General features: G+C 59.4%; 1 protein-coding gene across 2 annotated transcripts in view; it reads left to right on the forward strand.

Moving 5' to 3' along the window:
* Positions 1 to 4,129: 4,129 nt before the first annotated feature.
* The window catches only part of GRAMD4 (GRAM domain containing 4), a 69,480-nt gene continuing 45,777 nt past the window's right edge, over positions 4,130 to 27,832 (forward strand). The window contains exon 1 of one of the 2 annotated variants that reach the window (XM_055394736.2): positions 4,130 to 4,338. In XM_055394736.2, coding sequence (XP_055250711.1) covers positions 4,310 to 4,338 — 29 coding nt within the window. In that variant the 5' untranslated portion in view covers positions 4,130 to 4,309. Of the gene's footprint in view, positions 4,339 to 18,935; positions 19,130 to 27,832 lie in introns of those variants that run through there. The other variant, XM_055394735.2, reaches the window with a different exon arrangement.

Here is a 27,832-nt window from a genome sequence, read left to right on the forward strand (position 1 = left end):
GGCAATGCCAAAGAGTGCTCAAACTACCGGACAATTGCACTCATCTCACACGCTAGTAAAGTCATGCTCAAAATTCTCCAAGCCAGGCTTCAGCAGTATGTAAACCGTGAACTCCCAGATGTTCAAGCAGGTTTTAGAAAAGGCAGAGGCACCAGAGATCAAATTGCCAACATCCGCTGGATCATGGAGAAAGCAAGAGAGTTTCAGAAAAACATCTATTTCTGCTTCATTGACTATGCCAAAGCCTTTGACTGTGTCGATCACAATAAACTGTGGAACATTCTGAAAGAGATGGCAATACCAGACCACCTGACCTGCCTCTTGAGAAACCTGTATGCAGGTCAGGAAGCAACAGTTAGAACTGGACATGGAACAACAGACTGGTTCCAAATAGGAAAAGGTGTACGTCAAGGTTGTATATTGTCACCTTGCTTATTTAACTTATATGCAGAGTACATCATGAGGAACGCTGGGCTGGAAGAAGCACGAGCTGGAATCAAGATTGCTGGGAGAAATATCAATAACCTCAGATATGCAGATGACACTACCCTTATGGCAGAAAGTGAAGAGGAACTCAAAAGCCTCTTGATGAAAGTGAAAGAGGAGAGTGAAAAGGTTGGCTTGAAGCTCAACATTCAGAAAACAAAGATCATGGCATCTGGTCCCATCACTTCATGGGAAATAGATGGGAAAACAGTGGAAACAGTGTCAGACTTTATTTTTTTGGGCTCCAAAATCACTGCAGATGCTGATTCCAGCCAGGAAATTAAAAGACGCTTGCTCCTTGGAAGGAAAGTTATGACCAACCTTGATAGTATATTAAAAAGCAGAGACATTACTTTGCCAACCAAGGTCCGTCTAGTCAAGGCTATGGTTTTTCCCGTGGTCATGTATGGATGTGAGAGTTGGACTGTGAAGAAAGCTGATCGCCGAAGAATCGATGCTTTTGAACTGTGGTGTTGGAGAAGACTCTTGAGAGTCCCTTATACTGCAAGGAGATCCAACCAGTCCATTCTAAAGGAGATCAATCCTGGGTGTTCATTGGAAGGACTGATGCTAAAGCTGAAACTGCAATACTTTGGCCACCTCATGTGACGAGTTGACTCACTGGAAAAGACTCTGATGCTGGGAAAGGCTGGGGGCGGGAGGAGAAGGGGACGACTGAGAATGAGATGGCTGGATAGCATCACTGACTCTGTGGACATGAGTTTGAGTGAACTCCGGGAGTTGGTGATGGACAGGGAGGCCTGGCGTGCTGTGATTCATGGGGTCGCGGAGAGTCGGACACGACTGAGCGACTGAACTGAACTGAACTGAACTGAATGTTGAATAACCTGCCTTGGAAATGAACCGAGATCATTCTGTCGTTTTTGAGATTGCACCTGAGTACTGCATTTCAGACTACTGTTGACTATGAGGGCTAATCCATTTCTTCTAAGGGATTCTCACCCACAGTAGTAGATAGAATGGTCGTCTGAATTAAATTCACCGATTTGGGTCCATTTTAGTTCACTGATTCCTAAGATGTCAGTGTCCGCTCTTGCCATCTCCTGCTTGACCACATCCAATCCACCTCGATTTGTGGACCTAACATTCCATGCTCCTAGGCAATACTGTTCTTAACAGCACTGGAGTTTCACCACGAGACACATCCACAACTGGGCATCGTTTCCGCTTTGGCCCGGCCTCTTCATTAGTAACGGCCCTCCATTCTTCCCTCGTAGCATACTGGACACCTTCCGGCCTGGGGGGCTCATCTTCTGGGGTCGTATCTTTTTACCTTTTCATACTGTTCATGGGGTTCTCAAGGCAAGAATACTGGAGAGGTTTACTATCCCCTCTTCCAGGTAAGCACGTTTAGTCAGACTCTGCACTATGGCCTGTTTGTCTACACGGCCTGGCTCAGAGTTTCTTTGAGTTACACAAGCCCCTTTGCCCTGACAAGGCTGTGATCCATGAAGAAAAAGCACTAAAGTCACTAGTCTGAGACGTGTTTTTGTGATCATCAGTAATCTTTTGTTGCTCACCTGCTTTTTCTCTGTCTGTCCCCCAAGCAAAAACTGGCGTACATCCTGTTGTTGTTGAGTCTCTAAGTTGAGTCCTACTCTTTGCAACCCCATGGACTGGAGCCCTCCAGGCTCCTCTGTCCATGGGATTTCTGAGGCAAGAATACTGGAGTTGGTTGCCATTTCCTTCTCCAGCTAATCTTCCCGACTCGGGGATTGAATCAGCACCTCCCACATTGCGGGTAGATTCTTTCCTGCTGAGCCACCAGGGAAGCCCAAGGCTCCTCTCCTGACCTCTTTGGAACAAGTCCCTCAGAGGTATCTGAAAGGCTGCCATCCTAGGCTAAGTGAGTCTGCCAAATAAAACATAATTCTCAACTTTAAGGCTGTGCAAATTTTTTTCAGTTGACACTTGCCTCAGGGAATGCTTCCAGAGCACTTGAGTTGCGAGCCTCGAGGACTGGATTGGAGGTGGGGAGGTGCGTTAGTGTATTGGTGTGGTGCAGGGGTTAGCTGTGGATTCCTGGAGGTGCCTGGAGGACTCCTGCTCTCACTGTTGGGGCAGAACAGGGGAGCTGGGCTGAAGACACATGAAGTGAACGGGACCATCAAGGCAGAGCCCAGAGGACCCAGTGGAGGAGTGGGGGCTGAGATGTCCGGGGGGACCTGGGGTCTGGGGTCTTTTGGATCCTCCCACTCCAAGCCCCAGCAGCATCCCCCAGGTCAGGCTTGGGTGAGGAGTTCATTGTGGGCCCCCAACCCAGGATGCGGACTTGTGGTTTTGGAGGTGTGGTCCCCTCTACCTGTGAGCTGCTGCTGCTGCTGCTGCTAAGTCACTTCAGTCGTGTCCGACTCTGTGTGACCCCATAGACGGAAGCCCACTAGGCTCCCCCATCCCTGGGATTCTCCAGGCAAGAACACTGGAGTGGTTTGCCATTTCCTTCTCCAATGTGTGAAAGTGAAGTCGCTCAGTCGTGTCCGACCCTTAGCGACCCCACAGACTGCAGCCTACCAGGCTCCTCCATCCATGGGATTTTCTAGGCAATAGTACTGGAGTGGCTTGCCATTGACCTGTGAGCTAGTCAGCCTTAAGAATCTGGAGGCTAGGGTTGGGCAGGGTTCTCTTTGGTAGGGGCTTCCCTGGTGGCTCAGAGGGTCAAGAATCTGCCTAAAATGCAGAAGATCTGGGTTCAATCCGTGCACCAGGAAGATCCCCTGGAGAAGGAAATGGCAACCCACCCCAGTATTCTTGCCTGGGGAACCCATGGACAGAGGAGCCTGTCAGGCTACAGTCCATGGGGTCGGGGTCGCAAAGAGTCAGACAGGCCTTTCTCCCCAACCCCACCCCCACGGTCTGCCCGCAGGGGAGATGCAGGAGAGTGGAGGGTTGGTGGAGGGTATTCCTTGAACGACAAAGGTGCGACTTAGAGAAAGCAGTCCAGATCCTGAGGACAGGGAGTCCCCTCCCTCGGCCTGGGGCTCAGCCCTTGCTAGGTATGCCAGCCTAGAGCGGGTGCGTGCCCCGCACCGACCCTCCGCTGCAGGCTCTAGGTTCCCTCCCCTCGTGGACACCGTGGTGTCAGGGTAAAGGCGGTGTCCTTTGGGCTGTGGTCGCCACGAGAGGGCAGCCGTCTTGGACCCAGGTCTGAACCACAGGCGGTCCCACTGCAGCCGCCCCTGGGATGCGTGGCCGGCGGCCGGCGGATGAAGGCGCAGCGCCACGCGTGCCCGTGCGTGTCTGTGCCCGTGGCGTCCGCCCTATAGACTCGCGGGGCGGCGGGGCCCTGGGCGCGGGCGGCGGAAGGCCGCGCGGAGGGGCCGCCGCGCGTCCGCGTGGGTGCGGGCGGCGGGGGCGCACGTGCGCCACCCAAACAAAGGCGGCGCCGCGTGACCGCGCTCGTTCCCGCGCGCGGACCCGCCAGGGCAGGCGCGCCCCCGCGGGACCGCCACGCCGGGGCGGGAGGGGAGAGCCAAGGCCGTGCAAGGGGGCGCGGCTCCTTTAAGGCGCGGCACGGGGCGTGGCACGGCGGCGCGGGGCGTGGCGTGCCGACGCGGGGCGGGGCTTGGGGCGGGGCGGCGGCTGCGCAGGCCGAGACGGGGGCGCGCAGACTCCGCGCAGCCGGACGCGAGCGCGCGACCTGGCGCCGCCGCCGCCGCCGCCGCCGCCGCCGTCTCCGCGCTAGTGGCCGGGACCCGCGGGGCCGCCGCCTCCTCCGGCCTCCCCGGCGCCGCTCGGCTCCCTCGCGGGCGGCAGGTGCAGCGCGGCCGGGCGGCTGGCGAGGGGCGCGCGAGGCGGCGGGTGGATGAGAGGTGGCCCCGATCTCCGCGCAGGGTAAGCGGCGCGCGCGCGGACGCCCACTCGCCGGACACGCAGACCCGCTCGGGGGCTGGCCGGCCCGAAGCCCGGCAGTGCCCTCCCAGCGCCCGCAGCCAGCGGCCCTCCGAGCCGGAACCCGCGCGGGCGCTCCCCGCATACACGCCCCCGGGTCCCGCGCGGCCTGGGCGCGCGTCACGGCCACCCCCCTCCCGCGCGCGCTGGCCCCGGCGTCTCCGGGTCCGCGTCGTGCCCGGCCGGCCGGGGAGAGGAGACTTCCCGTGGGCGCGGAGCCTGAGATGGGAGGGTGGTAGGTGGGGCGCAGGCCGCCGGGTCCAGGCTGGGGCGCGGGTGGGCGCGGCGAATGTCGTCTTAGGAACTCACTCCTGGGGGACACAGGAGAGGGGGAGGGCGTCCCCGGCCCCATGCCCCTGGAGATGACCCCGCCAAAAAGTTGCCCTCCCCGCACCCCTCGATTTGCCCCGTCTCGTTTCCCTTTGTTCCGGACTTTCAGCTGGTGGGGCTTTGCTGGGGCCCAACCTCGCCGGGAGGTGAGGCGTAGGGCAGCAGCCCCCAACCTGGGGCGACCCCTGCCCGGCGCAGGCCCTGCACCCCTGGCAGGCCTACCACCAGGTGGGCTGGGGCACCTGTCTGTGCGGGGAGCAGCGCCCCGGCCTGGGCCCTGGACCTGAGGCTTATCTGCTTGAAGCCGAGCCCACCTTGGGGGTGTTGCCAACCCTACATTTCCGGAGGTGGGGAGGATTTGGTTTGGGCACACCTTTTGCAGCGCCGGGTTCCTTTCTCGCCTTCCTAGTTCTGTGTATCACCCTCCCCACACACAAAAATGGTGGTGCCTGGGACCCAGCCCCCATCGCAGCCCGGCCTTAGGGCTTGTCTCAGGCCTGGGCCCGGCGGGATGAGCAGGGCTGTGCAGCGGTTGAGAAAGAAGTTTGGGGTCTTGTCTACATGGCATCTGCTCGGTGACCTTGGGCAGGAAGGCCTTGAGCCCTCCCTTGCCTCAGTTTCCCCAGCAGTTAGCGGGGAGGGGGCTGACAAGAGCATTAGATGGTGCAGCCCCCACCCCACTTCCGGACCGGACACACCCAGGGCAGAGATCCCAACACCAGGAGAGGCTGTGGTGCCCTTCCCTTCTGGGCAACTGTTGTTGCCCTGACTGCCTGTGTGTCCCAGGCCCATCTGGGGACACACAGTTCAGCTGGATGAATGTATTCAGGTGTTTGTCCTTGTCCCCTGCTAGGATGAAACCACAGTCTCACAGCAGTTAGCTGGGACCCCTGGGATCAGGGACCTCGGTAAACCTGCCACTCCTTTCTACTGCCGCCCCTCTGAAGACTCCCTGCCTGGTCCAGGTCAGGGGCCTGGCCTTCCTGAACCTTCCCTCTGCCTCGGCCTTGATCTTGCTGCTTCTGCAGCACTGTGCCCGTGGGCAGGGGTCTTGACCCGCAGTCTGGATATGGCTGGACTCACGGAGGCAGGGTGTGCCAGCTTGGTCCTGGGGCCTGGGGAGGTGGGTTCTCTCCCCCCCGCCCCGGGGCGTCTCCGTGGGTGCTCCCCTCCTCTGCCCTTCTGTCTGCTGGGCTGCCGTGGCTGATGGGCTGTGGGGTGTGGCCGTCCCAGTGGTGTGGCCTGGGGATGGGCTGGGCCTATCCCTGTGCTGTCTGCCCACCCACGCTCCAGAGAGGCGTTTCCTGGAAGCCTCACAGGGAAGTCTCCAAGTGTGTCCTGCGTGATCCTGGCCCCTCTGAGCCTGCATCTCCCAACAAGGCAGGCAGGGGGCCCTTTGTGAGAGGAGAACTTGGTGGTCTCTCCAAGCCATTAGCCCGTGAGGCACTCCTCTCACCTCTCCAGCCAGCGTGGGTGTCAAGAAGCTGATGGGCGCCAGCTCCGTGTGACCCCTGCTTCCCCTGCCCTCCCGGGCCTCACCCTTGCCAGCCAGAAACAAGGAGCCTTGGGCCCATTTTTCCTGAATCACTGTTTCTTGCTGTCTGATGGAATAGAGTAGTGGCTCGGGCACGATGAACACAAAGTGTTATTAGGTTCTAGTGAGAGTGCTGTCTCCAGGGGAGGCCGCAAGCCTGACGCGCACTTCCTCTTTGTATCTGAGTGTCCCAGCGGTGTTACGGGTGACGGATCCCAGCGCCAGGCCCAGCGCGCATCTCGTGAGTCAATGTCATCGGAGAAGTGCAGGGCTCCCCTCCATGTTTCCAGGGTCTGACCCGTGTGGTTGGTTCTGAGCACCCGCAGATGGACGGGGCCACCTGTCTGTCTCTGGTCATCTTGTGGGCAGCAGGGGGCCCCTTCCAGCTCCCCACGCGTCTTGGTTTGGGAGTTCCCTCCTGAAGCCGACGGTGCCCAATCTTTGCACAGGAGTGGGGTTCCCATTGTGGAGTGGTGTGCCTCCAGCCAGGCCCTCATTTCTGGGGGCCGCACCTTCTCGGGGACCTGGGCTGATCTCCCTTCTCGCGGGGCTTCTGGCATTTGAGCCCCTGTGTGTGTCCGGATGGCGGGCTTCTGTGGAGTTGGCGCGCTGGGGCCTCACTGAGCGTCTAGGGAGCTCTGGTCCGCAGAGGGCATGCACCCGCTGGAAAGGAAGACCCTGTGGGGGCTGCACGACCGGCCTGCCCTCTTTCCCTTGAGATGGGCGGGAGGCTCCTCACCTGCCCTCCACAGGAAGGAGACCGTCTTAGAAGCCTAGTACAGATCTGCTCCCCAGCAGGGCTGAGGACAGCCTTGGGGCGTGTAGCAGAGCCTTCCTGTTCTTAAAGAATTTAAAAATGAATCGGGGGTAATGAGACATGGGCTGTGAAGGTGCCGACAAGGAGGAATACAGACGCTGTGGCCCAGGGAGATCAGCTTCTGCTTATGAGCCCAGGCCTGCGGTGTGGCCACTCAGGTGGTGCTTGGAAGGCCTTTGGTCGTGGACTCGAAAGCTGGCTTGGGGGCCTTGGGCACCGCAGAGGGTCGAGGTCTGAGTTCTCCTCGGCTTTCGGATGGTATGGCAGTGGCGGCTGTCCTTGGGTCTTTGTCCTGGGCAGAATCCAGAAAATGCCCTCATACCGGGGGTGAGCGTTCAGGTGCTGGCCGCGGGGCGAGGAGACCCGGGTCCCTGACGGGGATGCTTACTTCATGACTAGGGTGGTGAAGGCCCAGCCAGCCGGGCAGAGGGGTGGCCTGGCCGTCTGCTCGGAGCTGGCCACCGTCGGAGAAGGACGATCGGTTCACTTGAGAACTTAAAGGCAGGCCGTCCGACTTCTCCTACAGACAGAGGTGAAGCAAGAAAGGGAGGGTTTCCCTAATTAGTGAAAACCGTGTTCTCCGCGCCTCTGCCATCCGCGTGTGGACTGAACCAAGGGGCTGGGCAGCGGCTTGGATTGTTACTTTACCACTAATAACAGTCGCCGTCTCGGGGCTCTCGTTAAGACTGTTTGGCCTTTGAGTTATAATCAGGGTTGTGACTAAGTTTAAGCCCTGTGATTAAAGTCCCCAGTGGTTACATCGGCAGACAGGAAGTACTGGTTTGTCAAAAAAAAAAAAAGAATGGTAATAGAAATTTCTCAGTTCAGCGTCAGACGACGTGGTGCGCGGGTGTTTTGCCCACTGCCCGCGTGGTTCTCGCAGCCTGGCAGATGCAGAACCAGGTCCAGAGAGCTGGGTGGCTGGTCTCAGACCCCAGTGAGCTAGGTGGCTCAGCCAGGACGGGAACTCGGGTTGTTGGGCTGCAGAGGCTGTGCTCTTGATGACCAGTGGAATTTCTGGGGGTTTGTGAAAGAAACGTAAGGAGTAAGGTCATGGTCACGATGAGAAGTCTCTCGGCCATCACGGGTGTGCTAATAGCAAGAACGTCTCTCACCCCAGGCCTGGCCGTGTGCCCTGCACTTTACATGGTTGAGTTTCTGAACAGCTGGAGCATGGGGCTGTTATTAGCTCCCCCTTGCAGATGAGGCAGCCTGGGTACAGAGGGGTTAAGGAACTTCCCTGAGGCCACACGGTGGTGAGTGGGAGGGTTGGGTACTTGTTCCTAAGCTGAGTACGGTATACAAGGCAGGGTCACCTGGGAAAAACGCCTGGTCTGTCGCTGTGTGTTCTTGGGCAAGACGCTTAACTTCTCTGGGCCTCAGGAAACAAAGGTCTAGGTGTGGACTACAGAAACCAGAGGCCCGAAAACTGGCCCTGGCCCGAGCTGGCAGCATCTGCACCGCCTCCCCCAGGAAGGCCGCGGGTGGGGGCCCCAGCCATTGCGCTTCCCCCAGGAGGAGAGTCGTGGTTAAGGAGGGCAGTGCACCCCCTCCCCAGCACTGGGAGCTCAGACCGCACCCCAGGGGCAACACCTGATGCCGGGCCTGGGCGGCTCCCTCTGTGGAGTGGGGAGGCCTTTAGAGAGCCTGGCTCTGTCCCTCGGGAATGGATTTTGGGGGGAGTTATGCATACCCAAAACTCCCTGGTGCTGCCAGACCCAATTTGGGAGAACCAAGTATGCCCGCGCCATGGGGGCTGGTGGTCTGGGGCTGGTTTCCCTGCCCCCAGGGAAACACTCACCCCTCTGTGATCAGGTTCCCCTCCTCGGTAGGACATGCTGCTGCCTCCAGCCCTTCCCTGTGGGCGGGGTGTGGGCGGGGTACATGGCACACAGAGGCAGGAGGCCCCCCCTACCGCCCGGCGTGGAGTACAGGGCGTGGGCATACCTGAGCCCAGCCCTGGGTCCGAGAGGCGCAGCCTCCCTCTCCAGCCCTCCCTCCTCCACCTCGGTCGGTGGGTGCTGCCTGCAGGGCCGTTGGCACAACAGACCCTTGCGTTGGGCACACCTCTGCTCCACCCCGCCTTGCTGAGGAGGCCTTCCCTGGGCACCCTGACTACAGAGCCCCCCTCACGTGCTGCCCCCTTCCCGGCCAGTTGTTGTTCTCCTCCCAGGAGGCAGGGGCTGGCGCTCGTCCGTCTGTCCTGGTCTCAACAGCCAGGGTAGCAATGAGTGGAGGCACCACTTGCAGTGAGCCGAGGCCACCGCCTTGCTCTGCCCTCAGGGGCCCTTCTGCAGCCTGGCCTCCAGGGGCAGCAGCTTTGGGTCCTGGGGTACTGGCTGTGGGGATCCCTGCAATGAGCCGAGGCCACTGCCTCGCTCTGCCCTCGGGGCCCGTCTGTGGCCTGGCCTCCAGGGGCCAGCAGCTTTGGGTCCTGGGGTACTGGCTGTGGGGATCCCTGCAATGAGCCGAGGCCACCGCCTCGCTCTGCCCTCAGGGGCCCTTCTGCAGCCTGGCCTCCAGGGCCAGCAGCTTTGGGTCCTGGAGTACTGGTTGCGGGGATCCCACCTGTGGCTGAGCTAAGCTGGGGGCCTGGCGGTGGGGAGGGGCCGGGCTCCCCGAGGGCAGGGGGCAGGCCTGGACAGTGAGAGGGGTACACTTGACCCAGGTCCAGTTCTCATGCTGTGATATCCACCCATCGTGAGTGCAGTTCACCGACTTGCAGCGGATCCACAGAATTGTGCAAGCGTCGCCGCAATCTAATTTTAGAACATTTTCATCACCCCCTTCAGCAATCACTCATTCCCTCTTTCTCTCCAGCCTCTGACAGCCACTAATCTGCTTTCTGTCTCCACGGATTTGCCTGTCCGGGACCTTTCATATCTGTGGAATCATAGTGCTCTGGGGCTGTTGGACTCTGCTTTCCATCACTTGGTGGGGTGCATTTTCACCCGTGTGGCAGCGTGCGGCGGCAGAACGGTGCTGGGCGCCTCTTCTGAGGTGCAGCCTCTCTTCCCAACACCAGGTGGCCCTGGACCACCTTTTCTCATGATCTGGGGCGGCTTTCCTTGCCTCACCAGGCACCTGGGGTCAGGTCAGAGTTTGTGGCTGTCTGAGAACTCCGTGCTGGGACCATGAGCCGTTTGACGTGACTCATTTCAGTGGCCTTGGGCACACTTAGCTCTCATGTGAGCTGCACGCAAGTCACCGCCTCCAGGAAGCCTTCCTGGCCCTCCCTCGCCCCTGCATTTAGGCCCTCGTGCCTGTTGTCCTGTGTGTGGTTCTCTGTTTACCTGCCTGCCTTCTGAGCTCCTGGAGGCCAGGGGTCCCCCTTTCCATCCCTTCCCTGCTGGCCTCGTTGGAGACAGGGTCTGGGGGTGAAGGGCTGCAGATGGTGGGGAGGTGGCGTGTTTGTGAAGGTGTGGGTCCCACGGGGCTCTCCCTCTGGCTGCCCCGCTGTTTCTCTCCCTTGATTACCTTCTGTTAGTGTGTGATCACTTGACTTTGCAACTCTGCCGTCTCTGTCTTCCAGAGCGGCTCAAGGGCAGGCCGGGGTCTGGCTGTGGGTGTCCTGGGTGTGATGGCAGAAGTGCTGAGTGAGCCTCCCCGCCTGCCCCGCCCCACACTGAGCCGCATGCTGGGTGTTTGGTTTCCTTTTTTTTTTCTTTAATAATCAGCCGTGTTTTTAGAACAGTGTTAGATTTAGAGAAACATCACAAAGATCACAGAGGGTGCCCTGTGCCTGTCCCCTCATTACTGCCATCTTCTACCTTGGTGTGGAACGGCCTTATTGTTAATGAACGGACCAGTGTGGATACATTGTTAACTGAAGTCTGTCGTTCAGATTTCCTTAGTTTTCACCCGGTGTCCTTTTTTCTCATCCCAGGACCCCACCCGAGACACTATGTTACATTTAGTTGTCACATCTCTTTTCCATTCTCTGGACTGGGACAGTTTCTTGGACTCCTCGTGTATTTAATGACTTGACAGTCTTGAGGAATTTTTAAAAAGTGTGTTTATTCCTGGCTGCACTGGGTCTGGGTTGCCGTGCACGGGCTTTTGCTAATTGCACCGAGCAGGGGCTACTCTGAGTGTGGGGCACTGGCTTCTTGGCACCGTGGCTTCTCTTGTTGCAGAACATGGGCTCTCTTGCTCAGTGGCACGTGGGGTCTTCCCAGACCAGGGATGGAACTGCGTCCCCCGCGTTGGCAGGTGGATTCTTAACCACTGGGCCAGCAGGGAATTGCCGTCCTGAGGGATATTAGGTTCACTGCAGATCCATTTCCCCTGGAGTTTGGACAGCTGGAAACCACCTGTTGGAATTGGATGTTTTCCTCCGGGTTAGACGGGGGTTGTGGGTTTTGGAAGGAAGAGCAGAGAAAGAGCCCTCCCCTCACCCCATCAGGGCTCGTCCGTCAGCGTGACTGGCCCCTGTGATGCTGGCTGCAGTCTCCGGGCCGATGTAAACGGACCCTTTTCCCTCTGTCAGCGCCGTCCTTCTCGGAGGGAAGGGAGAGGTCTGGGGCCGGGCGTCTGCAGTGATTTGGAACCTTCTGAGTGGGGCCTGGTCTCTTCTCCCTCATTTTTTCATTTGTTCAGTCATTTCTAACGCCAGTGTGGACTCACGTGTATTTATTCTATGCTTTGAGTCCCAGTGCGGTTCCACTTTACTTCTTTTGTGGGTCCGGTGGTTCTAGCTCTGGCCGCTGGGAGTTCCTCCAGGAGGCTCCTGGATTCTGTCGATGAGCCCCCGTCAATGTGGGGCAATGTGGACAGCTCCTTCCTTCCTCCCGGCTGATGGGTGCTCCCAGCCCTGCAGTCGGCCAGTTCTCCTCTCACTGGAGGGTGGTTTCAGAGACCAGGGTCCGGGCCCGGCCCGAGCCGTGCTGCTGGGGTGTCGCTGCTCTGGGCCACTCAGCTGGCGGAGCGGGGCGTGCACAGTGAGGGTGTGAGCACACCTGCAGCCGCTCCTGTGTGTGGCCACTGTGTCTGCACCCAGGGAGGCGTGAGCTCCTTCTAGTGGTCCAGCCTGTAGTCTAGTCGTTACCGCGTGGACCCGTCTCCCCTCGCTGACGTGTCAGTTTCGTTCCAGCAGTGGGAGACCCGGCTCCCCCATTCGCCTTCCTGTGACATAACCCCTCAGTTGCAGCGAACCCGCGGAGCGGGGTCAGCCTTGTCCCAGGCCCTGGGGAGTGGCTTCATGGCCTGGAGTGCTGTGTGCACGCAGCTCCTGCTCCTCTGGGTCTGTGGTGTTCAGCACGGAACACGTGCCACTAGGTGTTCTCTGCACAGGCCCTGCAGAGGCTGCGGGGCCGCTGCCTCCCCCAGGAGGTCTGCAGGGAGAGACAAAGGGAACTGGGGGGCTCCCCGCCATGCCCGGTCACCCCGCGGCCTGTGGGGACAGGCACAGTCATGGCATCCCTTTGAAGTGTGAACGCGGAGTCAGCTTTGAACACAGCCTGAAGGCCGGGCCTTGGCCGCATGAGGAGAAGGGCTGCCGGCCAAACCCTTTGGAGCTTGACTCAGACACTGGTAGGCCTGGGCACTTGCAGCGGAGCAAGGCTGGGGCTCAGAGGCCGGGTCCCTTTCTGGGAAGGAGAGGACTGGGGGAGTTCTGCTCAGGCTCCCTCGGGCCCCATGCCGGCTCCAGGCAGGGCTGTGTGTGTGCCTGTGGCAGGGTGGCAGCCGCTGGAGGCTGCTGAGCGGGCCCCGGGCAGGTGGGGCAGTGAGCGGCGGCCGGGTGCCCACCTTTATAGGGCCGAGCTGGTGGGCAGGGGGCAGGCACCCTGGTCCCGGCCGGGGGTTTGCTGGCTTCGTCCTTCAGAGCAAAGGGACCTGCCCACCTGGGCAGGCTCGGAAGACATCTGGAGTCGCAGGTGTCCCTCTTGATAACATGGTGGGGACCATGGACAGGACCCCGGCTGGGCCTCTGTGCGTGGTTCAGCATCCCAGTTCTGTGCACCACGTGTCATGGGCCAGGCTGGGTATGGACCGAGCTGTCCACACGCGTGGGGAGGCCCTGCTCACACAGTGCTGTCTACACCTGTGGGTCACCATGTCATCCTTCCTAGGAGTGGCGGGAGCTGACCTGGGTGGGGGCACTGCCTGGGAGTGAGCCCCCTGCCCTGTTGGAGGCCGCCTGCTGCGGTCCTGTTGGCCGGCTGTCCCTGCTCGCCGCCCCCCAACGCCGCTGGGTGCCCCCACCCAGCTCCTTGCCATGCCGCCCCCATCCCTTCTGCTTCCTGGTTCATTTTGGAGGGTCTGCTGTGTCTCCCATGACAGCTGCAGGCAGCCGCCAGGGGATGCTCAGCTGGACACACGTTTTCCCGTCTCCTACTGCGGAGCTTTGGGCTGACTTTGGTCATCTGTGGGGTCACAACTACCATTGGAATGGGGTCTGTGTGATGGGGGTCGTGCCACACCCCTGGGTTGAGCCTGGTCTGAGCAGTGACAGCTGAGGGCGAGGAGGGGCCATGCCCGGAGGGCTCCTGGGGTGGCAGAGACCTGGAGACGGGTGTCAGCGGTGGCCTCAGGCTGGAGCTTGGCATTTAGAACTCTGATGCAACTTGAGTCGTTGAGAAAACACACTGACCTCCCGTATCACCAGAATCTCCCTCTGAGAAGAACCGGGATAGGACGCCCACGGGGTTGCCACAGAGCGCTAACGCTGCTGATGGCTATGCCTTGAGAGGGTGTGAGTCATCTCGCAGGTGCGGGGTCCCAGGGGTGGGGCCCGCCGCCCCCCTGTCACTGCAGGCTGAGCCTTGCAGTGTCCCCCTCCCCGGCCCCCTGGGCGTGCCCCTGGGGTCCTGTGCCGGCTTCTGCGTCCAGGTTAGGTGTCCAGGGGCTGGTATCTTCAGCCCTTTCCGAGTCCATCCAGAGAGGAAGGTCTGCTCGCGGGGGAGACTGCTCGGATGGGAGGTCCCCCTGAGGGCCTGTGCCCAGTGCTGCCTGCTGTGGAGGGGGGGGGTTGCTCCCCTGCAGCATGCCCCCAGGCCCTGCCCTACCTCATCCTGTTAGACGAGTACCTTCTGTATCAGGAGGAAAAGCGTCTTGTTTCACCACCACTGTTTGAGGCAGCCGGGAGATGTGTGGACACATCAGCATCCAAGAGTCGGGGAGGGCTGGAGGGGGCGGGGTGGTGGCAGGAACCCATGGGTGCTGGCTTGGGAGTGGGGATTTAGAGGACTGAGGCTCATCCTGCCCTTCAGCAGGTGTGTGGCTTCACTGCCACCAAGCAGGTTTGGGGGAGAGAAAGTGAAACCTGAGTCAGCAGGCAGAGAGCTCTGGGCCTGGGGTGGGGTCACGGGCGGGGCTGCTGGCAGGATTGCCCGGGAGGGTGACCTGGGCCTCAGGGGCTGCCCCTGAGCCTACAGCTTCTGCCGTGGCAGCCTTTGACCCGGGGGAACGGTGACCAGTGCTGGTCTGGGGGACGAGGTGCCAGGCTCGGCCCGAGTGTCGCCTGTGAAGCTGGACATCTAGGGCTGTGGCTCCGGGGCGGGCAGGGCCTCGCACGTGTGTCTGCCCCAGTAACCCTCATGTGCTGCCAGCCCCGGGCACCTGCCTGCAGGTGGGAAGGACAGAGCTTGCATGGCCGGGAGCCTGCATGACCGCCCACATCCTCGCCTCCGCCTGGCAGGCGAGGAGCAGAGGCCCCTGGGAAGGCCCCCTGGCAGCACCCAGAGAGGGGGTCAGGCCTCCTGGGTGCCAGGGTCTGTCCACGTTGGCGAGAGACCGGCCCACTGGAGGTGGGAGGAGAGACACGGCTGCTCGCCAGCTGTGGAGAAGCCTCCACGTGATGGTCGTCATCAGGCAGCCGCCTCTGCTGTGGGGGAACCGGCTGTCTTCAGAGGAGCCCAGGGATGTCAGGGACCCCTCCTCACCGGCCCAGAGGGACAGGGTGGGGCCCGGGCTGGCTGGAGGGCATCAGGCAGGGTGCCTGAGGATGCCCTGGGCGAAGACCCCCTTGGTGGGGCCAGGGGGTGTGTGTGGGTGGCTGCCCCTGCAAAGGGCACCCCAGAAGGGGCTGCCTTGTCCCTGCTTGGCAGATGAGTGAGTGGGGGTCAGAGGGTTCCCGGTGAGGGGCTGGCTAATCGCTGCCCACAAGGCCCACGGCCTTGTCTTTGGCTGACCTGTTCACTCCTGTTGGGTTTGAGTGTTTCCGAAGGTCAGAGCTGTCCTCTCTGGTAAGCACGTGGGGCCTCGTGTGGAGCCGTAACCCTTTGCACCGGGTCCCCACCTCCGGGCTCTGGGTGACCACCGCCCCCCCCACTTTGTGTGTGTGCCTGAGGGCCTTACCACTGCGCCCACCTCTCAGAGAGGCTGTCCCACCCCTTAACCAGCTCCACCTGGCACACAGGTGGGATCCTGGCACGTGGGATGTAGCCCCCTGACCAGGGACGGAAGCGCAGGGTCCGAACCATGAGGCTTCCAGTTTAGAGAAGCTGCAGGAGCAGGCAGGGGCCCGGCCGGTGGCCGCAGCAGCTGACATCCTTCATTATCTGGGCCCACGCAGTTGAGAAAGCCTCTTCCTCTTGCGTTATCTGATTCAGGACTGAACTGCTGCTGTGTCAGATAGTGGATTGTGTGGTTTGGGCCCACATTTAACAGATCTGAACAGGGCCAGGCTGACGTCCCTGGATAGACCCCCGGGAGGCCCCATGAAGGGAGGGAGCGGGCCATGGCGTTGATGGGACACTAACCGTGGGCCCTGCGAGGGTCCGTGCTCTTGTCCTCGTGTGCCCAACGCTTGGCTGAGGGCATCAGGGTGTGCCGGGGGGGGTGCCAGCTGGCGCTTGTCCCCCCAGACTCCCCACCTCTCTGACTTGAGTTGACCTTCCGTCTCCTTTTAAGTTACGCGAGTATGATCTTTGATAATTAGCCCCTTAACTTTGTGATTAGAAATACGACGTAGGGCTTTCCCTGGTGGTTCAGCGGTTAAGAAGTTTGGCTTCCAGTGCATGGGAGTGGGTTCAATCCCAGGTTGGGGAGCTCAGGTCCTACATGCCTCCTGGCCGAAAAACCAAAACATAAAAAATAGAGACAATGTTGTAACAAATTCAATAAAGACTTTAAAAATGGTTCATATCAGGAAAAAAAACCTGACAAAGCTCCACCACTGAAGGGAGTTGTTGGCACTGAGTCCTTTCTGTGAGGACGCTGTGCCCGGGCCTCACGCTGGCTCGGTCACCAGGGTGGGGCCCGGCTGGGTTGGGTTTCTCTCCTGCTCGTGTCAGTGTTTGGCTGGGAGCAGACCGGGCAGGGCCTGCCGCCCTCTCCACCAGCGGGTGTCTGTCCTGACAGTCTCTGCATACCTTGCCCCTGTGCCAAGTCATTTCTGTCAAGTCTGACTTTTTGTGACCCCGTGGACTGTGCCCGCCAGGCTCCTCTGTTCATGGGACTCTCCAGGCAAGAATACTGGAGCAATCACTTTTCCAGGGGATTTTCCTGACCCAGGGATTGAACCCACATCTCAAATGTGTCCTGCATTGGCAGGTGGGTTCTTTCCCACTAGCGCCACCTGGAAGCCCTAGGCTTACATTTCTCAGACCAGCCCTGCCACTGGCTTTTACAAACTGTCAGGCCCTCAGCCAGCCCAGGATGTGGCTGGCACCACGGGAGGGCACTGCAGGCCCCTGCCTGTCACTGGGCTTGCATACACAAGCTGACCCTGCTGTGCCGAGTTTAAAACTCCTGGCAATAGAAAGAGCCGATGATGACCTATTTATAAAGTATTTCAGAATCATTTGCGTGAATATTTTGTCCTAAATTCGGTGTAATTAGAAGATACAAACCCTACTCTGGGATTATTTTTGTGTGCCAACATAACCTAAATTAGAATTCTCTCCATGTCAGTTTTTTAAAAAGAAGTCATTGCAACAAAAACATAAAGGAATCGATTTTATCTTCACTGTTTTCAGATGTTACAAGCACTGTACCTGCCTAAGTAACATGGAAACCTTGTTGCCTGGTTTGTAGACTCTTGTCTTTACTTAGGGGTTTCCTGGTGGCTCAGAAGGTAAAGAGTCTGCCTGCAACGCAGGAGATGCGGGTTCGATCCTTGGATCAGGAAGATCCCCTGGAGAAGGGAATGGCTACTCAATGTAGTATTCTTGCCTTGGAAATCCCATGGACAGAGGAGCCTGGCGGGCCACAGTCCATGGGGTTGCAAAGAGTCGGACACGACTGAGTGACTCACCCACACACTTCACCCGGAGCAGAAGTAAATCTCTTGGAGACGTTTAAAAAGTCCTCATGAATTCTGACTTGAGGTTGCATTCTGACAAGCTGTGGCTGGATTCCCACCTGCCAACTGTTTTTTTCCCCCTAAACACAGCTTCAACCAAAGGTTTCCCTGCAGGTGAGCCCGGTTGTGAGCATCCTTAATGCGAGGCCTTCAGATGGACACAGCAGAGGGACTGGTGGCCCTGGTCTGTCCAGCGGAAAGTCTGAGTGCCTCTCAGCTGCCTGGCCGCCGGACGCGGGGGGCGGGTTGCAGGACGCGCTGGCCTCCGAGACTGAGTTTCCGGAGCAGTGTGTATGGGCTTCAAGGAGACCTTTCAGGGGAGACTCGTGGGCCAGATCCTCTCCGTTTTTTCCTGTCTTTGGACCGCAGGTGCATTAAACTGGGGACATCATAGCCCTTGGCCATGGTGTGCAGCCTTCTCCAGTCACGTAGGACCTCTGGTCTGTTTAGTTCGTAACTTTCAATGTAACAGGCTCCCTCGAGTTCACCACCAGAAACTGGAGCCTTCTGTATTCTCCCCCCGTTGCTGAGCCTGAGACCTCAGCTGTGTGCCCCCAGCTCCCTCGTTTCCGGGGGCCGACACCCCCGCTGTGTGCATCCCCAGGCTGAGCCACGCAGGCAGTCACCAGGGGAGCAGCCTCTGGCTCACCACCCCCCGGGTCATCGAGGGTTCCCTGTGTGAACGCAGAGAACCCCTGGCCTGCAGCACCACCTAGCACTGCCTGCCCAGCAGGGGTGACGGGCGACGGGCCCTTTGCCCATGGCCAGCGGCCAAGCCGGGTCTCCCGTGTCTCTGGTGTGAGATGCTCCACTGCCCTGTTCGTGGGCTCGTCTGGAAAAGGGGCAGCTGGGCTGGGGCCTCGCGGTGGGGAAGGATGAGCTGGCTTCCTGGCGAGGGGTCTGGCCACCCGCTGCCCTTCGCGCCGAGCCCAGGTCCCCGGCGGCTGGACTGGAGGGCAGGGGGCTCTCTGTGGACTCGGTCAGGGTCATGTGTGCGTGGGTCCAGCACTCCGAGAGGGGGTTGGGGGACGAGTGGCCGCAGTCCCCCACTCCTCCCTGGACAGGCCGCCAGGTGCCCAGCCCAGCTCCCCGCGACAAGACCCCGCCTTGCGGCTGCCCTGTCCCGTCACAGGATGGGCCAGGGCTGTCAGCCTGCCCAGGTGCGTGTGAGGGAGTGACGGGGGTGCGGGCTGCCTGCCGCAGTGCCACACTGCTCACCGCCACAGCCCTCTCCTGGGGGCGCTGGGGCTGGGCCTCCCGGAGCTTGGGGCGGGGGGCGGTGCCAGGGTGCTTGGCAGGGCTTTGGAGGTCTTCCTGTCTTCTCCACTGAGCTAGTTGGTGGGATTCTGTTCCCTTTCGGGGTTGAGAGGCGAGGCCCCGAAGGTGGCCTTGTCTTGTCATCTCAGGGCCTTTCCAGCTGTTGCTGAGGCCTCCTGATTGAGCTGCAGGGTGGCCCAGCCACCTCCCCAGGTGCGAGCGGAAACCTGTCCATCTGGTTAAGCCAGGAGTCCATGCCTGCTCTCCCTGAGTCCTGCCCTCCCTGGGGAATCCAGGACCAGCCCTTCCGGCCCCTTGGCCGTGGGCTGGGAGCGTTCTGAAGTGGCTCCAGCTGGTGTGCAGGTGCTTTGATGCTTGTGGCCTGGCCGGGTGGGGGCACAGGAGTCCCGTGGGCAGACCAGCCCAGCTGCCCAGGACCAGTGGATCCCGGCAGGATTGGGAGCCCGGCGCCCGCAGGCTGCCCAGGACTCTGTTTCTGTGGCGTGTCCGGATTTCCTCGAGGGGCGATCGGAGGCCCGGTGGCGTGTGGGTGAGGACGTGCAGTCAGCTGTGCTCTGATGCGGGTCTGGGGGAACCCCTGAGTGAGCGCCCTCGGGTTTCTGCCGGGTTTTAATTGGGCAGCAGTATTTGCAGGCCACTCTTCTGGGGGCAAATTTTTAGAGAGTGGAGGCTTTTATCCATTTTGCTTGTCTTTCGGATGCAGCAGGATGTGGCGTGTTCTGATGAGCATGACTTTTTAGTGCATTAAGGGTTTGTCAGTGGCCGTGTTGTTGCGGTCAGGCTTTGAAAATGCTAGCGAGCTGTTTGGTTCTCTTCTGCTGCGGTAGGTAGAGTCCGGGGAACGGGTGCGGGGCAGGGGCGGGGGGGTGGTGGGTAGGGGGTGGGGTGGGGGGGGTGGGTAGGGGGTGGGGCGGGGGTGGTCTCTGTCTTGCTCATTGGTTTTCGTTCCCAGAGGATTCTAACTGACAAGGTGTGGGGCCTTGTCTGTGCGCAGCCTGACACGAGACCCTTTAGGTGCCCCTGCCCTGCTTACGATGAAGCGCTGTGACACAGGCTGTGCAGGGCCGGCCGGCTGAGTGGTGGGGTCAGGTCGGGACGCCCCGAGACTAGCAGATCCCCAGCAGATTGGTGGAACCTGGGGCGCCAGGCCTGTGTGGTCAGTTCTGCCCTGGAGCTGCCCAGGGCACCGGTGGAGGAACCCGTGTGTGTGAGCTGTCGCATCATTAATTATGTAGGACACAGTGGCCGTTAGCTTTTCAGACCGTGAGCCGTTATTTTCATGGCTGTGCTTTGGGTTTTTAAGAGCTGATGTCTCCTAGTACCGTAATCTGCTCTTCGCGTCTTTGCTCGGTTCTCTGGAAGACGGAGCTTAAGACATGTGCACAGCTGAGCCGCCTGAAGCCTCGTAGCCACGCGGGCCGGTGTTTTCTGCCACGTCTGTCCTCCCCGAGCAAGGACTTGCTCTGCTTTAATCCCCCGTGCAGGAAAGCGCCTGTCCGAAGGCGCTGCCCACGTGGGGCCCCCCGCTTGAGGCGGGGTCCGGGGAGCCCCAGGTGCGTCTTGCTGCCAGTGGTGTGCTCTCCCTGTGGGATTGCCTGTAAAGTGAAGAGGTGCAGTCTCAGCTGTCAGGCTCCGGGACGGCTTGTCGTTTATAAGACAATTTGTCCCAGGGTGCTGCAGATGGAGGAGCCCTTCAGCCGCCGAATTGCTCTTTCCAGAGCACCTCTTTTGGAAGCGGGCTGTTGCGTGCCTCAGTTTCCCCAGGCGGGCAGCGCCAGGGTCTGGAGAGCCCCATCTCCAGCTTGCAACTGCTCCCACAGGTGTCGGCTCAGCCCGGCACCCACCTGCCGCTCTCCTGGTGGCAGAATGTTAGGTCCCTGTGAGGGCCTCTCCGCTGGGCAGGATGGCTCAGTGCCCCCTACCCCACCCCCGAGGCCACGCCCTCTCCTGGTGCTGAGTCTCCAGCCCACGGCCCCCCACCCCACCGAGGAGGCCGGGCCGGGGTGTAGTGTGTGTGAGACCCCGGGCCGCTCTGCAGGGCACGTGGGGGCCGGGCCGGGCCGGCTGTGCAGCCTGCTTCGCACGTGTGGCCGACTCTCTGCCTCTCCCCTCCCCCGCTGCATTTTGGGTTGTCTGTGGACACGGCCCCCTGCCGGTGCCCGGGTGCGGCTGCCCAAAGGCCAGGGCTGGGGTCATGGGCGCCTCAGGCTGGTGGGGGTGCCCAGAGGGCACCCTGTCCAAGCTGTGCCTGCAGCCCTTCCCCGTGTGTCCGGGAGGGGCCGAGGGGTCTCAGGCTCCAGTCTCGGAACTCTTCTGCTCATGAGTTAGCTGAGTCACCAGAAAGCCTGCTTGTGTGAGATGTATCCGTTGCTCTTTCCAGTGTTAGAAATTAAACCAGGAAATTTACAAATGCCGATTTATCAAAAACTGCCCACTGTAAACCCCTTACATGTTAACATAGTGTGTTTTTATCTTTTTTAAAAAAAATCACTAGTTTTCACAGAATGGGGGAAATTAGTGAAGGGGCACTGGTGGTTTTGCAGGCCTCGACAGGGTCTGGTCAACTGAAGACGGCTGGGTTCCCCGGTTCCCACACCCATCACACCCCCACACCCATCAGGAAGGCCAGTCTGGGAAACACAGGGTGTCTCAGGATTGCCGCTCAGTCGATCTGGCCTCCTGGGTGTCCTGAAAGGGTCTCGGGGACCCCCAGGCTCCTGGGCCACGCTCTGAGCAGTGGGAGGGAGGTCCCTGCCATGCTGAGTGAGGGCTTCTTTAGCTCTTTCTCTGTTTTGTTTGAACCCTTCCTATTTCTTTCATTTTAAAACCTTAATTTTGAACCTCGTTGACATGGTCTGATCCACAGATGCACGAAGTCTGTTCAGAAGGGCTGAAGGCCCCGCTGGGTCTCCGTCACCCACACCCCTCTCCCCACGTAGTCCCAGGACTCGGGGGGGGGTGGGACACCCACTCGCAAGGACCCCGCTCCGGGCAGGTAGCTCACGCACGCTGTATGAAACGGCCTCGTCGCATGTCATTTTGTAAGTGTGAGTAGGAGACACTCCTGGAAGCGGAAGTGTGATTTCCCTGGATTTTGCAGAATTGCCCTCCGCTCCACCCCGCGCTGGGGGACCCCCGCCTCCTCGTGGTCCCTCCCACGTGCCGTGTCTCCATCAATCTGTTCGGGAAATGGCTTCCCATGTAATCTTAATTTCTGCTTTTCTTTTTGTAAGTGAAGGTTAATCACCGTTTCATGTGCTTAAGGACTGTTTGTTTTCCTTTGCTGTAGACTCTCTATATCTCTTGACCGTTTTCCTCCAGGGCTGTTTTCCGAAGTTAGACATATTAATCTTTCATAATGTGTGTTGCAAATATTTTCCCCTGTGTTAGCGTTTATATTGGACCACTGGTGGAGGCTTTTGCCTTGTGGAAATGTGTTTTTAGGGTCATCTGTCTCTCCTTTATCGTGTGTTGTGTGTCTTGCTTGGCCCCAGGTTCTGAGTACCGACCCCCTACCCCTGGCTCCTTTGCAGCCTTCCTTACTTCACACGCAAACCTTTGGTCCACTTTGAGGTTTGCGGGGAGGGTCTGAGATGTGGCTGCAGGGTTATCTTTCTAAGAAGCTCAGGCCGTCCCATCTCTGTCTGCTGAAGGCTGTGTGTCTCCCTCCGGCCTCGGTGGCCCCTTTGACCCCGGTTTGCAGGCTTGTTTCGTGGCCCTGTCCAGTGTTCGTGTGCTGTCGTCACACTTTTGCCTCTTGACTGTGGCTCTGTGGCATTTTATTTATTTATTTTTTAAATACATATCGGCCTGCGTCGGGTCTTACTTGTGGCGTGTGGGACCGTAGTTGCCTGACCAGGGACCGAGCCCAGGCCCCCTGCACTGGAAGTGCGGAGTCTTAGCCACTAGACCACCAGGGAGTCCCTCCATCGTGTTTTACTCCGTGGCAAGGCCAGTCTGCTGGTCTCCCTCGTCGCTCGTGCTTTTCGGAGCTTTCCTCACTGTTAGGCTTATTTTTCCTTATAAGCTGTGGGTGCGGCTTGTCTTGCTTCCTCTGAAACCTTGTGCTTCTCTTTCTGGAATCACATTAGGTTTATAGACTATTTTAGAGTTTTATGTGCCTTCTCTTTTTTCCCTCCCTTTCTCTGTTTACGTAGATGTGGCAAAATACACAGAACATAAAACATGAATAAAATACAGCATAAATATTGCGCGAAATATACATATGACTTGGGGGTTTCCCTGGTGGCACAAGTGTACAGAATCTGCCTGCAGAGAGACACAGGTTTGATCCCTGGGTCTGGAAGATCCCTTGGAGGAGGAAATGGCAACCCACTCCAGCATTCTTGCCTGGAGATTCCCACAGGCAGAGGAGCCTGGTGTACTGCAGTCCATGGGGTTGCAGAGTCGGACATGACTTAGAGACTAAACAGTAGCAACAGAAACGTGGCTTACTGTTTAAAGTGCACAGTTCAGGGGCTTCCCTGGTGGCCTAGTGGGTCTACTGCAGTGGCGCAGGTTCCACCCCCGGTCAGGGAACTGAGATCTCACGTGCCACACAGCATCGTCGCAAGATAATCATGAAGCAGAGTGTGCAGTTCAGTGGCGTTCAGCGTGTTCATGTTGTACTTACTGTACAGTTAATGTACACCCGTCTTTAGAACCTTTTCCTCTTCCCAAACTGAAACTCTGTCCCTGTTTAACACTCACTGCCCCTCGCCTGGCCCACCCCCAGCCTCCGCCGTCTGCGCTCAGCCCCGGGGGCTCTGACTCCTCAGAGCCCCGTGTAAGTGGATCGCACAGTGTTTGTCCTTCTGTGACCTGCTGATCTCACGAGCGTGTGGTCCTCAGGGTCCCTCTGGCTTGTAGCCTGTCTTAGTGCCCCCTTCCTGTTGAGGCTCAGTGATATTCCCTCGTTGGCAGGGATGACATTTTGTTTATCTGCCCACGGACTGAGGACCCTCGGGTCGCTTCCGCATTTTGTCTGTCGTGAACTTGGGCGTACCAGTGTCTGTTTGAGTCCCCGCTTTCAGTTCTTTCCGATCTATACCCAGGCGCGGAATTGTTGGATAGTACGGTGGTCCCGGGTTTAGTTTTTGAGGAACTGCTGCGTGTTTTCTGTGGTCTCCTTGGCTGTGATTTATGCGTCTGGACGTGCATGCCGAAAATCAGGGTGTTTGCTGAGAACACGGCGAACCCCCAGCCCTGCTGCTGAGCAGGCCGGGCCTCTGGGAGCCTTGCTCCCTGGTCCTACCGGCAGGTCCTGGTGGGCTGGTGGAGGTGGAGCGGTGGGGGAACCCTGGGCTCCATCATCAGTTGAGAAGCTGTGACCTCCCCCTCTGAACCTCGCTTTCCCTGTCTCATGAAGAAGGGGAGGCACAGCGATAGTAGCAGCTACGCAGGTGACGCCACCTTTATGGCAGAAAGAGAAGAACTAAAGAGCCTCTTGATGAAAGTGAAGGAGGAGAGTGAAAGAGTTGGCTTAAAGCTCAGCATTCAGAAAACTAACATCATGGCATCTGGTCCCATCACTTCATGGGAAATAGATGGGGAAACAGTGGAAACAGTGGCTGACTTTATTTTTGGGGCTCCAAAATCACTGCAGATGGTGACTGCAGCCATGAAATTAAAAGACGCTTACTCCTTGAGAAAAAAGTTATGACCAACCTAGACAGCATATTAAAAAGCAAAGATATTACTTTGCCAACAAAGGTCTGTCTAGTCAAAGCTATGGTTTTCCCAGTAGTCATGTGTATGGATGTGAGAGTTGGACTATAAGGAAAGCTGATCGCCGAAGAATTGATGCTTTTGAACTGCTGTGTTGGAGAAGACTCTTGAGAGTCCCTTGGATGGGAAGGAGATCCAACCAGTCCATCCTAAAGGATATCAGTCCTGGGTGTTCATTGGAAGGACTGATGTTGAAGCTGAAACTCCAATACTTTGGCCACCTGATGGGAAGAACTGACTCATTTGAAAAGACCCTGATGCTGGGAAAGATTGAGGGCAGGAGGAGAAGTGGACGACAGAGGATGAGATGGTTGGATGGCATCACCGACTCAACGGACATGAGTTTGGGTGGACTCCGGGAGTTGTTGACGGACAGGGAGGCCTGGCATGCTGCAGTTCATGGGGTCACAAAGAGTCAGACATGACTGAGCAACTGAACTGAATTGTTTATTAAGTTCTCAGTCCGCGCCAGGCCCGGAGGCTGTGGGAGGATTCAGTGCGGTGGGACAGGGGAGCGTCGCTGTGCTTGTTCTCCTGAAGGTGTCTGGCAGGAAAGGGCGGGTCATGCTGGGTCGTCCCCGGCCTCACCCTCCCGCGGGTGTGTCTGTGTCCTGTATAGGTCCACGCCCGCCGGCCCTGCACCTGCCGGCCGGGTCAGGCTGCTCTTGCCCCCGCCGCCCCACACCGTGACCCTGAACGGACCCGAGTGCCTTGTCCACACCTGCCCAGGCCTGCCAAGTCCTTCTGGCTTGTGACCCCGGGGTAGCGGGGGCGCCCTGTCTGGGGACCTTCCTCTGCGGCCCCGGCCCCTCCGTGGAGCTGACAGCCCGAGGCGTAGCCTGACCCCCGCAGAGCTGCCTGCTTTGCGTCCCTGTTCCAGCCGCACCTGGTACACAGTAGGTGCTCATTACATGCTCCAGCAGCTTGGTCCTTCTTGTTACCCCAACGGCCTCTGCTCCAGCCTCTGTGAGGTTTTCACTGCCTGCTGATCAGTCTGTTCCAGGTCGGCTCCGGGTGGGGGGCCATGCCGGGCAGTCCCCTGCACCCGACGTGCTCGGTGGGGGCTGAGAGCAGCTCGTCCCGTCTTTCTGCACGGCCCGCCGTCTGTCAGCCCAGCTGGGAGGTCGTGTGTAAGACTGGCTCGCCCACCACGCTGGTGGTTACCTGGGCGGCAGGTGTGAAAAGGACTCAGGGATTTTTCTGTGTCATCGGACGTTGGTTTTTCAGCGATGGTGTGAGGTGAGGGCAGCCAGCCAGGCCCCTGTGCCGTCAGGCCCTGTCCAGGGGTGGGCTCCCTTCTTGCCCAGCCCAGCAGGAAATGAGGGCTCCACCCTCCCTGCGCCGGGTGGTGTTTCATACGCGAAAGCCCTTTGTGGCGATGTGCTCGGCAACCCTGCGCTGGGCCTGTCAGTGTCCTGGGGCTCGGTCTGCGGGTGAGTCTGGGTGGGCTCTGGGAGGACCCGTGGCCTCAGCTGGGCCACGTTTCCAAAAAGGAAGAAGTGGCCGCAGGCCAGGGCTTTGGAGGCGCCAAGCCCTGTCCCCCGGAGGCTGTCAGGGGCCACGTGGGTTTGCATAACGGGCCAGGCTGCCCCTTCAAATGCACTCTGTTGCTTGCTGATTCTCGGCCCGGCCGCGTGCTGGGCGGGCCCCGCGTCCTCGCGCAGAGCGGCTCTGAGGCTGGGGGCCTCCCTGGGGAGGGGCAGGGCTGGCTCCTGCTTCCACGGGTGCTTTGCCACTGTGCCTCTGCAGAGCAAGGGGCCTGCCTGGGCCCTGCGCGTGGACGGGGGCCTCCCGTGACGGGTTATTCAGAGCTGCAGGCCGGCCCCTCTGCTCAGGTGGGATATGTGGCCCGGGGTTGGGGGAGAAGACAGTGAGTGGCTCTCACCTTGGGGGGTGGGGGGCAGGTCTTCCTGGCCCCAGGGACCCTGGAGCCAGTCCAGGCTGCCGGCCCCTCCACGGATAGCGCCTCCCCGTCACCCCTTTCCTAAAGGAGATTTGACGGTGGTGAGGTTCACGTCCGAGTGTGTGATTGGCAGGTCCACTGGAAGTGGGACCCCGGTGCTGAGTGAGGGCCTGATTCCCTCCTGTTAGTGGCCGGTGGGTGCTGAGACCCATTTGAGAGTCCTTGTTCTCCTGGGCACTGATCACCCTGAGACTAGGGGCAGCCAGCCATGACCCTGTTGAGGGTCGCATGCCCGCCGCTGCCTGTTTTCATGTATAGTGTTTTATTGGGGATGTCCCTTGCGGTCCAGTGGTTAAGGCTCTGCTCCTTTGCTGCTGGGGGCCTGGGTTCAATCCCTGGTTGGGGAACTGAGATCCCACAAAAGCCGCAGAGAAAGATGGCCCTCTTGGCCCAGAGCCACAGCTGCTTTGCACTGCAACACAAAGGGAGAGCCTGTGATGGGAGGCTTGCGGCAGCCACGCCCGAGACGCATACTGCCTGGGTGCCCGGGCCTGCACCTTCAGTTTGGGCAACGCTGCGGGCCGGAGCCCCTTTCTGCTCCCTGGGGCGGGGCTACGGTGCTGCCCGGAAGTCAGGATGAAACTGGGAATCCAGATGGCATTCCTCCCAGCTGGAAGGATCGCCTCTGTTCTGGATGCTGAGGGCAGTGGGGAGACTTGGAAGCAGAGTGCTTTCACCGGAAATGGGTGCTCGGGCGTGTTTCCTATTGCTTAGTGCGGTTGTATGCCAGCGGTTTATGCACACCTAAGCTGTAGGTGTTCCCGTTCGCTTTGTTTGGTTTAAACAGCTGTGTGGCCAGTGTGCTGAGGGGCCCGCCCACTCAGTCTCCTAGGCAGACGGGCCGGTGGGCTCTCATATGGTGTGAGGTTGAAGACTGGAGTCACACAGTGGCCCTGGGGACCCCAGGGGGCTGGGAAGGTGATGAGCAGGGCGTGGGGACAGTGTGCCCACCCACCTCCCTGTCAGTGGCCCTGGGATCGGGGGTCCCCCCAGAGGCTTTGGTCCGGTGTGTTCTTTTGGGCCTCACCCGTTTGAATGGGATTGCGGGTCCCCCCCGAGGCTTTGGTCCGGTGTGTTCTTTTGGGAGCCTCACCCATATGAATGGGATCGGGGGTCCCCCCAGAGGCTTTGGTCCGGTGTGTTCTTTTGGGAGCCTCACCCGTATGAATGGGATTGGGGGTCCCCCCAGAGGCTTTGGTCCAGTGTGTTCTTTTGGGCCTCACCCGTTTGAATGGGATTGCGGGTCCCCCCCGAGGCTTTGGTCCGGTGTGTTCTTTTGGGAGCCTCACCCGTATGAATGGGATTGCGGGTCCCCCCCGAGGCTTTGGTCCGGTGTGTTCTTTTGGGAGCCTCACCCGTATGAATGGGATTGCGGGTCCCCCCCGAGGCTTTGGTCCGGTGTGTTCTTTTGGGAGCCTCACCCGTATGAATGGGATTGCGGGTCCCCCCCGAGGCTTTGGTCCGGTGTGTTCTTTTGGGAGCCTCACCCGTATGAATGGGATCGGGGGTCCCCCCAGAGGCTTTGGTCCGGTGTGTTCTTTT

This window comes from Moschus berezovskii, chromosome 6 (genome assembly GCF_049115385.1).
Source record: "Moschus berezovskii isolate FMDL1 chromosome 6, NW_MosBer_1.0, whole genome shotgun sequence".
NCBI classification, from domain to species: domain Eukaryota; kingdom Metazoa; phylum Chordata; class Mammalia; order Artiodactyla; family Moschidae; genus Moschus; species Moschus berezovskii.